At 41.1% G+C, this 13836-nt stretch overlaps 1 protein-coding gene across 1 annotated transcript; it reads left to right on the top strand.

The window, feature by feature from the left end:
• Positions 1-4399: 4399 nt before the first annotated feature.
• rem1 (RAS (RAD and GEM)-like GTP-binding 1) lies at positions 4400-10661 on the top strand (the record flags this gene model as incomplete). Its single annotated transcript, XM_083971351.1, has 4 exons — positions 4400-4766; positions 9564-9646; positions 9863-10070; positions 10384-10661. 4 exons carry the CDS (start codon positions 4400-4402, stop codon positions 10659-10661), a joined length of 936 nt encoding a protein of 311 aa, XP_083827477.1.
• Positions 10662-13836: the final 3175 nt, after the last annotated feature.

Here is a 13836-nt window from a genome sequence, read left to right as displayed (position 1 = left end):
GGGTGGTCCTGCATGCTATCAGAGCTAAAACTAACATAAGTGTCTCTGTCTCTGTTCTGCTCATTACTGGCAGTTTAAACTCAGTCCAGTCCACTGCTACCTGAGATAACTTTGAGCCATTTCTCTTGTTATGTCAAAATGAAGACTAATGATAAGACTATTAGCTGTAGCTTGCATTATTCAGTATCTTTTTATTTTCGCCTGACCTTTAATAGTGACTTCTTGCCTAGCTAAGACCACTAGTTTTAGTCTAAGTTTTTGTAGCATTATTTTATGGATGTGATCGTATTCATGTTTAAAATTATATTACAGGGGTCTTCTTTAAAAAAATAAAAAAAATCAACCAAATGGACCTTGTGTTTGTTAAATTTTCTAGCTCCCCGAGCTATTGTTTCAGCAAACTCAATTGTTGCAGGTTAGACAAAGTTTTTTTGTTTGTTTTATCGTCACTGTAAACTGTATATTTACTGTAAATCTATAGGCATAACAGGAACACAGGGCTACAGTGTTTAATGAACAGCCACTTCTTTTAAGCAGACAGAAACAAAACCAACTCATTGTCTATGAAGAAAAACAAAATGAACTCTATCTCAACGTTGCTGTTTCTCACCATCTGTCCATGATGGAGCAGCTGATTGGACTGACAAACTTCTCTTCTTGTAACTGAAATAAAATGTATTTTTGGATCACTGGATTAGATTAGGTGATGGTGATCCTGGAGGAAACTCCTCCTCTTAAATGTTAAACTTTTAAACTGAGGGGGTGGATACAATCTAAACATCTGTGCAGAGCTGAGTTTCTGTAAGAGGCCTACACAGTCACAAAGGAAGTGATGTGTGTTTCTCCAGTGTAATCCAATTTTCCATGTCAGCTCATGTGTAAACTATGGAAACCCATTTCTGCCAGAAAAAAGTATGCAGATTTAAGCATAGAATAAGCATATGAATACACTCATGGTAAATCCAGAGTCATATTTTGTGATTTTGTTTCTATTTTTGGATAATCCATAAATCTTAAATTCCTAGACATAACACTTAATTTTTAGCCAAAAATACAATTTAATGTTTCCAGATTCTACAGTATGACAATGTGCTCTTCAAAAAACAAGACAAACATCATCTTGGGGAAACTAATTAGCGGATATTTGATCATCAGTGTATTTAATAATGACAGAAGTCATTTGTTGTAAGGTCCTTTGAAAACGTGGACAGCTCCCACAAAACAGACTAAATGTTATTTTCATGCTGGGATAGGCTGACTGAAACATTAAATGGAAGCATAGTAAGATTAACAGCTTTCATTGTTACATTCATTAGCTGCAGCCAACTGACCCAACTTCTCATCAATAATAAACTTATAATGCTCTTTATCAGTTAGTAAGGCATCCTCATCAATTAATCCATTGTCAACTAGCTAAATTAGCATTTAATGCTCACCCATGCAGGAAAGATCATGAGCTAATTCTAGTCCTTTAATTCAAGCCAGTTAGTAAACATTTAGCTGCCAACTATGCTCCTTTATATTAGTACCGGTATTTCTTCAAACATATTCTATAATGTACAACAACTGCATTGCTAAGTGACTAGAGTCTTTTGGCAATTCAGTCAGTGAAAAGCTTTTATCCTCTTTATTTTTGGGATCTGTGTTGATGACTGTAAAGCCCTTCCTTGGTCTGACTTAAACTCCACTTAGCCACAGGGAAACAATAATAATCCAATGTTTAAGGCAGCCCTGACTGAACTGTTCAATGAAGCCAGACTGTATCTTTTGGGTCAAACAGGAAGTGACTAAAATGTTTCCTAAACCAACTCACCCTCCAAACTGATGAAACGCACACATGCACACACATAAACACACACAGACACGCACACGCACGCACACACACACACACACACAGACACACACACACACACACACACACACACACACACACACACACACACACACACACACACACACACACACACACACACACACACACATTACTCCCTCCTCAGATATCTGTTTCTCCTCTGCTGTCGCTCCGACACACACACACAGAGGGAGGTAGATAACTCTGTGATTCCACTGCTGAATTTTTAACGCTGTTGTGGAACTTTTTTTTCCAGGCGGGTTACTGTTACACCGACAGAGACGGAGAGACAGAGACAGGTCTCAGTTCAGTTCTGTTGTTTACTGAAGCTGGACAGACAGACTGTTCATGGAATGTACGGTAAGTCTATCTATCTATCTATCTATCTATCTATCTATCTATCTATCTATCTATCTATCTATCTATCTATCTATCTATCTATCTATCTATCTATCTATCTGAAAAGCATGCCTTAAACTTGAATTTTTACACATTGTGTGTTCTTTTTTGTTAAAAGTCAAAGATAAGAAAATCAGTAATATACCAGTAGGTGTGATTTGAAGATCTCAATGTAAGCATGTGTGCTTACATCAATATCACATGTGAGCCATATTTCATGTTAGTTGAATTTATATCAAGCCATATCTGTTGTTTGTTTGTTTTTTTTTACATGAAAACACTGACAATATGATCACATGTTGTTTTCACACATTTGACATAACAATATTATTGTGGTAATTTTTATAGTGCTTTTTGTCTCCATAAACTCCACCAACTATCAGTCATTTAGCTGTAACCTTTGACCTCATGAATGTCTTTTGCTTGTGGTTCTGTTATGGATGAATTAGCAGAAACGTCAAAAATAATTACTGATTATGGGCATCAACTTCTGCAGGATTTGAAGCTGTTATCATTTGCCAGAATGTGGTAATTGGTTTACTCACATCCTCCAAAGCTTTTACCTGCTCCAAATTGCCTTCCCCTCTTTGTATTTGGCACCTTTTAATACTTGAATTATTTATTGCAGGGGTATGCTTTGTGTGTACTAGAAGTCTTCACTAGGTCGATTCAGGGACCAGGTTTCAAAATAATATTTGTCTGATCAGTTTTAGAATTAGGAGGAAATGCTTCACACAAAACATATAAAAGTGCAGATTGCGTGCGACAAAAGCAGCCAAAGACATCAGAATAAGATAAAGGTGTAAATCACAGCTCACTTTGCTGATGTAAACCATTTTCTTCAGTCCTTACTGAATACAGTTTGCACTTTGTTTCCTTTTTTATTAAGCCAAATGGTGCCACCACTGTTCAGAACACTCTGAGTAAACACATCACTTTTCATCATCACCATGATGTTTGCTGCATATTCAGACTGTTTTAACTTCAGAAATATGTCCAGTCTAGTGCACATTTAGTACTGTTTGTAAGGTTAATAGCTCAGCAGCCATCTGTCTGCAGCTGTAACTTTTGACTTTTATTCTGTTAATAAACTTTCAACCAAAGAGTAATGCACTGTGTGTCACAGCTGAGCAGACATCTGCATGTTCAGTCATCAGAAACCGGACCTCATGTTAACAGCTGCCGATTTAGTCAATGAAATCGTTGATTCAGTAGTCAGTTCACTTAACCAGGTTTGTTTTGTCAGTTTGTGGTGGAGAGCAGAGCAACAGAACTCTAGATAAAATGAGAGATAAAACTTAACTTTTGTTCAGTTCTTCTTAGTAAAAATAATTGCCACCATAACTCCATCCTTGAACAGTGCCAGAAACTGACATGTTGGGACACATGTTGTGAAAATAAATTTAGACAGAAACATAGCTGATCAACTGTATTTATTCTTTTTAATTAAATCCGTCTCTTGAGATGTACATCTTTTAGTATATGAGAGACTCGGCCAAAGTGACATGATAGCTACATAATTAACAGTTCATATTTCATATAGCAAATAAATTTACTCATGTGGCATACACTTTTATCCAAAGTGGTGCACAGATGAGGGACAACAGCAAAGTCTCAGTTCAGTGGGAATTGTGGTATAGTGCAGAGCAGCTTGGCCAAAAAACATCTGCAACATGGTCAGAGAAGACACCCAGTCATCACACATGGTACCCAAGTTTCTTGAGACCTCAGTTGACATAAGAAACAATTTCGTATTGATAAAGTGGTGGAGAGACTGATGGTTACGATGACTAAGAGTAAAGTCTTAGAGAAGTTTAATTGGATGCAGAGACCACGTGGTTGTCTGGTGGGACTGGCAGGTATAGTAAGGTATCATCTGCATAGCAGTGGTGTGAGGAAGGTTGGGTACAAAAACTAAGGCACTTAACAACGTGTTCCCCTATCCTCTCTGGTCTGTAGCACCTGTAACAACATCCAAAGGTGATACTTACATGGGATGTTCATAACTTGTTTCTGCTATGTCGAAGTGACCAAAATAAGCTCTTAATGAAGGCTTAACACGCCAAAGACCACAGTGGGCCAGACTTTGCACTGAAATCTGTCTCTTCCTTCAGGTCTATCCTGTCCTGATGCCATTACCGTAGCAACATGACCCTCAACACCCAGAGAGAGAAGGAGCCCCTGCAGCGGCGAGGCAGCACGCCGATCCCTCCTGCCCATTTTTACCAGCACTCGTCCTTGAATCGAGATCCCCGGGTCCCCGCCAGCACCCAGCAGGACCCAGAGCAGCCACGTCCCCAACGCAGCCATCCCCCTCTTGGACAATCAGCTTCGTACCATCCCGGAGACAAGTCCCTCCACTACCGTGCCCACTGGAGTTCAGACTCAGATGACGACTCGCCGAGTGAATCGGACTGTGTTTACAGAGTTGTGCTGCTTGGCGACCATGGCGTTGGAAAGACGAGCCTTGCAGGAATCTTTGCTGGGATCACAGAAAAAGATGAACAACCTGGAGGTGGGGCCTAGTTCATTGATTGTTTAACTCATTCAGCTGTGAGTTGTAGCCTACCTTCTCTCATAGAGCACCACAGGAGGAAGGAACAACGTACCAAGGAACTTAAAGGGACAACGAGGAGTTTTGGAAAAGCGAAGCGTTTTCACACTACATTTATGAGCCTCTGCGCGCACCGTACATTTCTTTGACAGGCGCAAGACAGACTCATGTTTTCATTCATCAAAAATTAAAGTCAGAGGTTCAAAGAGGTTCACATACCATCGTAGTTCCGACCATAAACGGCGATTCTGCGGCGTTATTCTCATAACTCGCCACGAAGGAAACGCTGGTCGGCTCAACCAGCATTTCCGCCACCACTAATAATAACAAAATAACGATAGAGACAGATCGATATATTTAGCGAAAATGGAGCCATTAACAAGTGTGGGTAGCGGAGATTCATCCACATTAACGTGAGACTTTTTTATAACCGAATAGAAACTCCTCGTTGTCCCTTTAATTAGCAATTTTATACCTCCAGTTCCCGTCATCTTGATGGGTTTTGTGGTTAATGTCAGAGATCTGTGGTCAACTCAAGGTCAAGACTTTTTCACATTTTATTCTACACATAACATACTATGTGACCCAATACCCCAGCTGTGTTGTGTGTGTTTTTTTTAAAAAGTATTTTAATGTCTTGAAAAGGTGGTTGCTAACAAGAGGCTAAATGAGAATGAACTTTATAGGTGTGTCTTTTGTGGGGAAAATGCTGTTGGTGCTGCTGGATATTTATTTTAGTTGCAATACAGTACCCTGGAACAAACTAGCAGATAACCAACAGCAAAGAAAAGTTGGACATTTTGCCAAATTAGCATTCTTTTTTTTTTTGTATATTGTTTTGGGCTTTTTTGCCTTTATCTGATAGCACACAGTGAGACAGGAGAGGGGGAGGCAGAGAGAGGGGAAATGACATGCAGGAAAGGTCCGCCGGACGCGGGATTCAAACCGGGGACGCTTGCGTTGAGGACTGTAGCCTCTACACATGAAGACTGATACCACTCTCATGTCTGAATAGTATGATAATATGAAGCTACATCCAGCCGCCAACACATTTAGCCTAGCATGAAGATGTAACCATGGGGAAACATTTGTCCAGCTCAAACAAGATGCATCAAATTTCACATCTTTGAAAAAACAACTCAAAACAACTAATGTGCATTTCCTAAAATGTTGCACCTTTCCTTGTATGTAAATGTATTATGATGACACTAAAGGGACATTATACATTAGGACCAATTCACTGGACATGGTTAGTCTGTGACCTCTGCAGTTTCTCACAAGTTCAGTAACATCATGGAGGTGACAGGCTGAGCCATCAGAGAATCTGTGGCCACATGGTTTCTATCATGTTTTATACTGCGCTGTAACTTTTATGCCAAGTCCTCAGAGGTTCAGTGCTCAGTTTCTGTCTTTGACTTTGTTTTCACATCACAACCTTGACTGACCCAACACCATTGATCAGCTCCTGCGTCACGTGCTGATGGGCCTGAGGCCACGATTGACAGCCTGTATTGATCTGGTGACAGTCTGACATGGTGTGAGGGGGCAGAGCCTGTCTGTTGTTTGTTTTCAGGTTAACTGATCACACTCTCTTGATTAGTTTGCAATGTTTTTATTGCTGCTGTTTTTGTTTTTGTTGAATGCCCCAGGTCTAAATGATGGCCCTGTTTTCAGAAAGCAGATTTGAGTAAAAGTCTCAGGCCCCATCCACACGAAAACGCGGCTTCACTGAATCCGATCTTTTTCTTAATCGTTTTGAAAAAAATCTCCGTAAACACGGCATCGTTTTCAAAAATATCTGCGTCCACACTGATCCAGTGAAAACGACCCAAAACGCTGTAGTACCTACATACTGCAGGCGTGTGTGTGGAGCTGCAGCGCTGCCTGCCACACATTAACACTTAAAACAGCTGAAGAAGACGGGAAGTCCACGCTGTAATTCAATAGAAGAAGAAGTCCCCCGCTGTCTTCAAACTCAAACATGGGATTAAATGTTGACAGGGCGTCGTGTCAGAGTAAATGATGATCAGTGTTGATTAAACAGACGCGATTCAGCCGCAGCGTCTGAGCGACGCGACGTTAGTCGGCCGTTGTTGTTGTTACGTGCATAGACTGTCAGTGTGCAGCAGCTGCTGCAGCGGTGTGTGTGTGTGTGTGTGTGTCTCAGGTTACAGGTAGAGCGGCGGGGGGCATCATGACATCATCGTTTCTGAAAAAGTCCGTATTGGCCGTCCAGACGGATTCGCTGGGGCGGCGTTTTCAAATTTTCCCACTCTGGGACCCGTTTTCAAAAAATACCGTTTTCACCCCCTGAAAACGCCGGATCCGTGTGGACGCGAGGCCAATCCGATAAAGTATTTATCCGGATTCGAAAAAAACAAATTCGTCTGGACGGGGCCTCAGAGTGCAAGAAAAGTCTGGGTTTTTCAGCTTTACTCTGAGTCAGTTACCATGGAAATATACTCTGTGAACCTAGCCTACTTGCTGGCAGGTTATCTTCAACTAACCCTGAGTTTCTCCCTCTTCATCTGAAGCTTGCAGACTGAAAGCAGTGGCAGATAGGGTGTGTTCTTTTTGTGGAAGAATGACGTGATATATGCTCTGGTGAAGGCCGCATAGCTGAAACATGTCAGCGTGTTTTTGCATGATGTGAGCCAGAATAAATTATATGAAAAGTGAGTATTTTGTCCTCAAATTTACAAATTAAGATGTGCTATTGCACGTTTTTTGCAAACTTTTTGATTCATATTAAAGGTGTTCAGAAAATAACTGAATTTGAGCCCACTGTGGGTCTTAACATTAGTGTAATAACTCGTCTATTAGACGATGTAGCCCAAACTTTGTGCAAAATTCTATTTTCGAGTAAGAAAGTGGGGTATTTTTTTTCACATTGGATAATGCAGGCACACAAATTATGCGTCACGTTGCTCACGATTCATCAGCCACTGATATTGGATCCGTCATCCGTCAATCAAACGTCTGAGACACACACACCGAGCTCGGTCTCGCTCCAAACATTGAATATCCCGCCTGCACGATAACAACTTTAATTGTCATTGTTATGAAAACAGCAAAAAACAGTTAAAGGAGAATTCCGGTCATTTTTGACCCCCTAAATCATTGTCCTGATGGTCACCCAGTGTTGGGGGGAGTAAAACGTGACTAAAATTGATGCAGGCAAACCAGAGTTACACCATGGCCCCCCTAGAGGCTAGACAGGCCAGAAGCATAATGAGCATATATGTCATTAATATGAAGTGCTTGTTTTGCAGTTAATTAATATGCACATGATCCGTTTAATCCCAAAAAGGGAAAAAGGGTCAATGCGCAGCCTCCGTTTCCTTTCTGATTGCGTCCGTCTGTCCGTTCAGAGTGGGGGGGTTTCGGAATGGAGGGTCTTCCCCAACAGCCTTTTCAGCATAGCGGGGTCTTTAGAAAAAATGTGAAACCCGCTATTATGAAGAATGGAAGTCTACTTTCGGAAAGGCGGGGTTTTGGAAAGGCGGGGTGTAACCCCATTGTCACTATCCCAAGCGCAGGTAGCCATTAATTTTAGTTGCGTTTTTTGCTCCCCCCAACACTGGGTGACCATCAGGAAAACGAGTTAGGGGTCATACTGTAAATGACCGGAATTCTCCTCAGTCTTTGGTTCAGCACTCTGATTTGAATGAGCCTTTTTGTTGAAGCGCAACCTCTTTTTGTGATCACATGTTGAATGTAGCCACTGAATGCTGTGTAATCAGGTGAGGCAGATTAAATATCATCATGATGAAATTATACCACACCTAGCCATTTGAACTACGTTTTTGTATTTCATCTTTACTTGCTGCCAAGTCGGTTTTGTGCCAGAGGAGTTGCACCTGCACAAATACACACAGAATAAATTTTGATTAAGTGGAACACTCAAGATAAAACTTTAAAAATGGTGTATTAATTCTTCTTTAGTATATGATCAAATATCTGCAAAACAAATGACATTCCCATTAAGCTTACAGTTATACTTTGTGTTAAAAATAAGAAAATATGTGCATATACATACAAGGTTAAAGCAGAAGTAAGCGGAATTTTTGTGTTAATATAAGTCTTAAATAGTTATATCTTCCGACGGCAATCACTTATATAGAGTGTTTGGTCTGAAACACGGGTCTGTCAGTCACTCTGCTCTGCTGTAAGCCGAGGAGAAAACATCCCTTGTATCCTACAACCTTTATCCAATGAGGAGAGAGAACGGCATAAAGGGGCGGTCCTCTCTGTGTGTGCAGCCAAGGGATGCACGTGAATGTGGTGACGTAGGGACGAGGGCGGGGACTGCTAACTCGATCGGCTGACAAGAAGTTAGCCAAAACGACCGGATCGCTTACTTCTGCTTTAATGTTACATTACAAAAGTATACTGTTTAATATGATAAACATATCTGGTTAACATCAGGTAGACTGAACACCATGGGTGTCTCAGTATTAGAAAGTGACATGATGAGCCAGTCATGCCAAGGCCCGCTAGTTAGCATGCTAACTCCAGCAGAAAACAGAGAATGATAGAAATATAACTAACATGACAAATCTTGGAAAGTTCGAGAATTAGGTTTGGGGCTGAACTTGAAGAGTTTCTAGACACACAAATAAAAAGCTGTTTATGGTTATATTAGCTATGAAGCAAGACCAAAACATACACATTCATCCTGTAAATAAACTACAGCTGCTGGCATGGCTTCAGATTCTTAGTCTTGTTATTGGTTGTTTTTGTTCATTGTTTGTACAGAGGACACATACGAACGGACCCTGACAGTGGATGGAGAGAAAACAACACTCATCGTCATGGACACATGGGAGAATGAGAAACTGGTACAATGAGTGTGTATGTTTGTGTGTGTGTAAGGTTGATGAAGCACAGAGCATGTCTGGATCTCAAGAGCATACATGTTATGCTCATAAAAAAAACACCTTTTACCAGAAGAACATTTCTTATTTTAACATAGATAAACTTTACGAAAACTTTAATTACCCATAACATGATTCTCTCTCTCTCCCTCCCTCTCTCTCTCTCTGTCTTTCTATCAGGAGGGGGGAGGGGCCTCCTCTACGGACGACTGTCTGAAAGTGGGGAATGCTTACGTCATTGTTTATACCGTAACTGACCGCTCCACCTTTGAGTCTGCTGCTGAGCTCCGCATCACTTTGCGACGTGCCCGTCAGGCTGAAAACCTTCCCATCATCCTTGTGGGCAACAAGAGCGACCTTGTGCGATCCAGAGAAGTTGCTGTGGAAGGTAGAGGTCAAAGGTCACAGGGTATGCATACAGCAGTCTCAGAAAGTATTCAGACCCATGACTTGTAAGGTTGAAGCTTCCTGTGTACTTCTGTTCTTCGTATTTTGTATTCGTATTTCTAAAACCGTGTTTTCACTTTATCATCTTGGGGTTTTTAGTGTTATTGAGTGTTGACTGACTAAATTTGTAAACATTAAGTAAAGCGATCTGAATACTTTCTGAAGCCACTGTACAACACAAATACAACAAGTGGCAACAGGAAACAATCACTGATTTAAGTCTTTGTCTATCTACATGTTATCTTTCTTTTCAGAGGGCAGAGCGTGTGCTGTGGTATTTGACTGTAAGTTCATAGAGACATCTGCATCTCTGCAGCACAACGTGACCGAGCTCTTTGAGGGTGTGGTCCGACAGATCCGTCTCCGTCGGGATGGTAGCGAGGCCATCCAGCGCCGACGCTCCATCTACAAACGCAAGGAGAGCCTTACCCAGAAGGCTCGGCGATTCTTGGACCGACTGGTGGCCCGCAACAACCAGCGCATGGCAGTCAAGGTGCGGTCCAAGAGTTGCCATGACCTTGCCGTCCTCTGAAGACACTTGACCACATGGGACACCAGGTTCGATTCGATTTTTCTCTTAATTTGACTCACTGACTTTTTAGCTAATTGCAATATCCAGGAGGATTTACAACCATGCTTGGTTGGCTGAAAGCCACTTGGACAAAAACGATAAGCGGCAATTGCGGTTGGCGGATTTTGACATTGACATTCACTGTGATTTGACCTTCGGGTCTAAATATTTCTGTGACTTTTTCTCCAGAAATACATGAATATAAAGGTACTAATGACTGTACAGGATCATTACTGTAGGGTCAAAGACTGGATGAATGTTCAGTGACCTCTGTATGTGTGTGTGTGCGTGCGTGTGTGAATGGGTAACGGATCTTCATCATGGAGGATGTCCTGTAGTTTCCACTGTGTCCACTGTGCTGTTCTCCTGACGTTTCTACTGCAGAATAAAGTCTTAAAGGACCAATCATCTCAAAATCCTGTTTTTACAGACATTTAATTCATGAGCACTATGACATGTATGGGTTTAATTTACATTGATTCCATTATGGTTTGCGCATAAAGAATAGATGACAGTGTGTTGTCATATTCAAAAAAAGTTTGATTTTTGGCTATAGCTGCAACTGAGGGAATTAGCTACAGGGTTATTGTGTTGTTCACTTCTCTGTTTCAAGTTTAAGGACACACTGACAGTGAATTTTAGGATTGAGCTGCATACGTGCCAGGTGATACTAAGTAGAGCCAAGTCAATCCTCAATTGTCTTTTTTCTATTTACGATCATTTACTTTGTTTGGTGTTTAGAAGGCTATTATCTTCATTTGACATTTTTACATTAGTTTGTGTTTGTATTGGATTGGTTTTATTTTCATGGATTGTTGATTATATTGTACTGTATGTTGTTTACTCAGATTTGATTTATCTCTGTGGTCACTTTTTTATTATTTAATTTTGGGTATTCTTTAATGATTCGATTTAGATTCAAATTACTAATCTAATCCTATCCCATGTTTTGTTTTCTTCAGTTGTAATCTCGTGTTTTAAGGAGCTTCAGCGATCGAACCTCTGTGATCCACTTCATAAACACTTTCAGGTCACCATGTCAAAACCAGGCCTCTTGGATGTTTACTGTTGCCACGGTGACCTGTGGACCGTTAGCCACCGTTAAAGAAGAAGCAGAGCAGCCGTCACGACACAGTTGCATGCTGCGGTTGACAAAAAACAGGCTGAGTGTTTGGCTAGTGGCTGGGACAGTGTTTGACAATGGGACTTTTCTGCCCTGAGTTTAACCTCTCAGGCTCCATCTAGCTCATGTCACACTGCTCACCATGCCGTTCACAGCCTGACCTGCCGCAGGAATTAATTCATTTCATATTCATCTTGAGAGTGGACATGAATGCCTGTCAAATTTCGTAAATATCAGCCAGCGGGTGGCGCTAGAGGTCATCACTGAAGCAGTCATTCAATCTTAATTTACAGAAGAGGTGAACAGAAATGGAACCGAGCTGTGTGAAATGAGGACAAACTGGTTTAACTCGGCAGAAGTTTATCTGGAAACCACAGCAGGCAGACTGGTTGTCCCAGTTTTTGCTGATCAAATATCCCATCTGTTTATTGATCAGGCATTTTGGTGACACACTCATGCACACACGCTATGGTTGTACAGGGACAGTAGATGGAGGAGTGTTGAACATTGATTTGATGAGGGTAATGGAAAGAATGCATGACTCTGCTCAACCCGGATGACACACACACGCACATGCACGCACACACGCACACACAGACACACAAAAACATACAGGGATGTGTAAACATCCTCTCAGTGGAGGCGGACCAGAGGTTTGGAGTTGTGAGTTCAGCCTCCCGATTCGGTTATGAACAGATCAAATCACAACATCAGAAAAAGTTGCATCCATGTTTTTTCCCTGAGATGTAAAAGTTGTGGAGATAAGTTAATTTACTAAAGTCTGATTTTTTTTTTTTTGCATACTGTTGGATCAGTGCTGAGCTAGACCTGGATCTCCCTCATGCTGTTTTGTTATCTAATGCCCAACAGAGAAGAAACTCTAGTGTTTAACATGTTTAACTCTAACAGGTTTATGTGGGTTAGTAGTTTATAAATGTTGACACTAATAGAGGTTTAGCATGGAAATGCACAGATGATATGATTTATGCCAGTTTATAGCTTGTTCAGGGCTGCAACACTGGCAGGTATACCTGAAGAAAGTATTAAAGTGATTCAGCTTATTATCAAGATTTTACACAATAACACAATTTAATTTGGCTTTATTTCCATGATGATATAATATGGTTATGGGTCTGTTGGTTTAGAGAGGTTCTAGCTCAGGTATAAGATGTTGCAAAGTAGGTTTTCCATACAAAAACCTTGAGCTGACTTAAACTCTCCACTTCATTTCACAGTGACATTAGAAAACACTACAAAGAGTTCAGTGCTGAGCTGTAAACTCACCTGAAAGCTTCAGACAAAAGCGAGAGAAACTCAGTCGTTTCTCTGTCTGTGTATGAACACACCGTCAGTGACTTGGCCATTATTCTACAGGACATTTCAAACATGTCAGCCCCTTTGAGGTGCATTTGATTTACTGACACAGAGGAGAGAACACAGAGAGTCAGACACCGCCTCTCTGTTTATTTAAACCGTACAGTTTCCCCTACATCTGTGGTTCAGTTTTCAGACCTCAGTACTGTAACTCTGCCACTTGATTCACACACTCTGACTCTGCCAAGAACTACAGAAATGTAAACTGAAGACACTGTGCCAGAAGTGATTTGTAATGATAGGGGCTACAGTGGGGATGCTGCTCTTCCAGATGCTTGACCCGTTTTTCCATTCAGGGGGACACTGACAGAAAAAAAGAAGAAGAAAGCTTTTGTCACTTTTAGAGTAACAGACCAATTTGATTGATGTATGTGTCTGTGTGTATGGTGTGTGTATATGGTGTGTGTGATGTGTGAGACTCTGGCTCCCTCTGCTGGGTTGATGCTCTCGGTGACTCTACTTTCTCTATCACCATTAACCAGAAAAAAAGCAAACTGACAGAGTTTTTCTTTTAAATCAAGGCACTTTCTAATAGGCTTTATGCACAGCTCCACTACTTCCTGAAATTTAGCCAGCTCCTTTATTTCCTGTCTTACATTATTGGACAAATTGATTAATCCAGGTGTGTCTGATCATTGT

Source organism: Trachurus trachurus (genome assembly GCF_905171665.1).
Source record: "Trachurus trachurus genome assembly, chromosome: 5".
NCBI classification, from domain to species: domain Eukaryota; kingdom Metazoa; phylum Chordata; class Actinopteri; order Carangiformes; family Carangidae; genus Trachurus; species Trachurus trachurus.
This window is presented reverse-complemented; position numbering and strand designations above follow the sequence as displayed.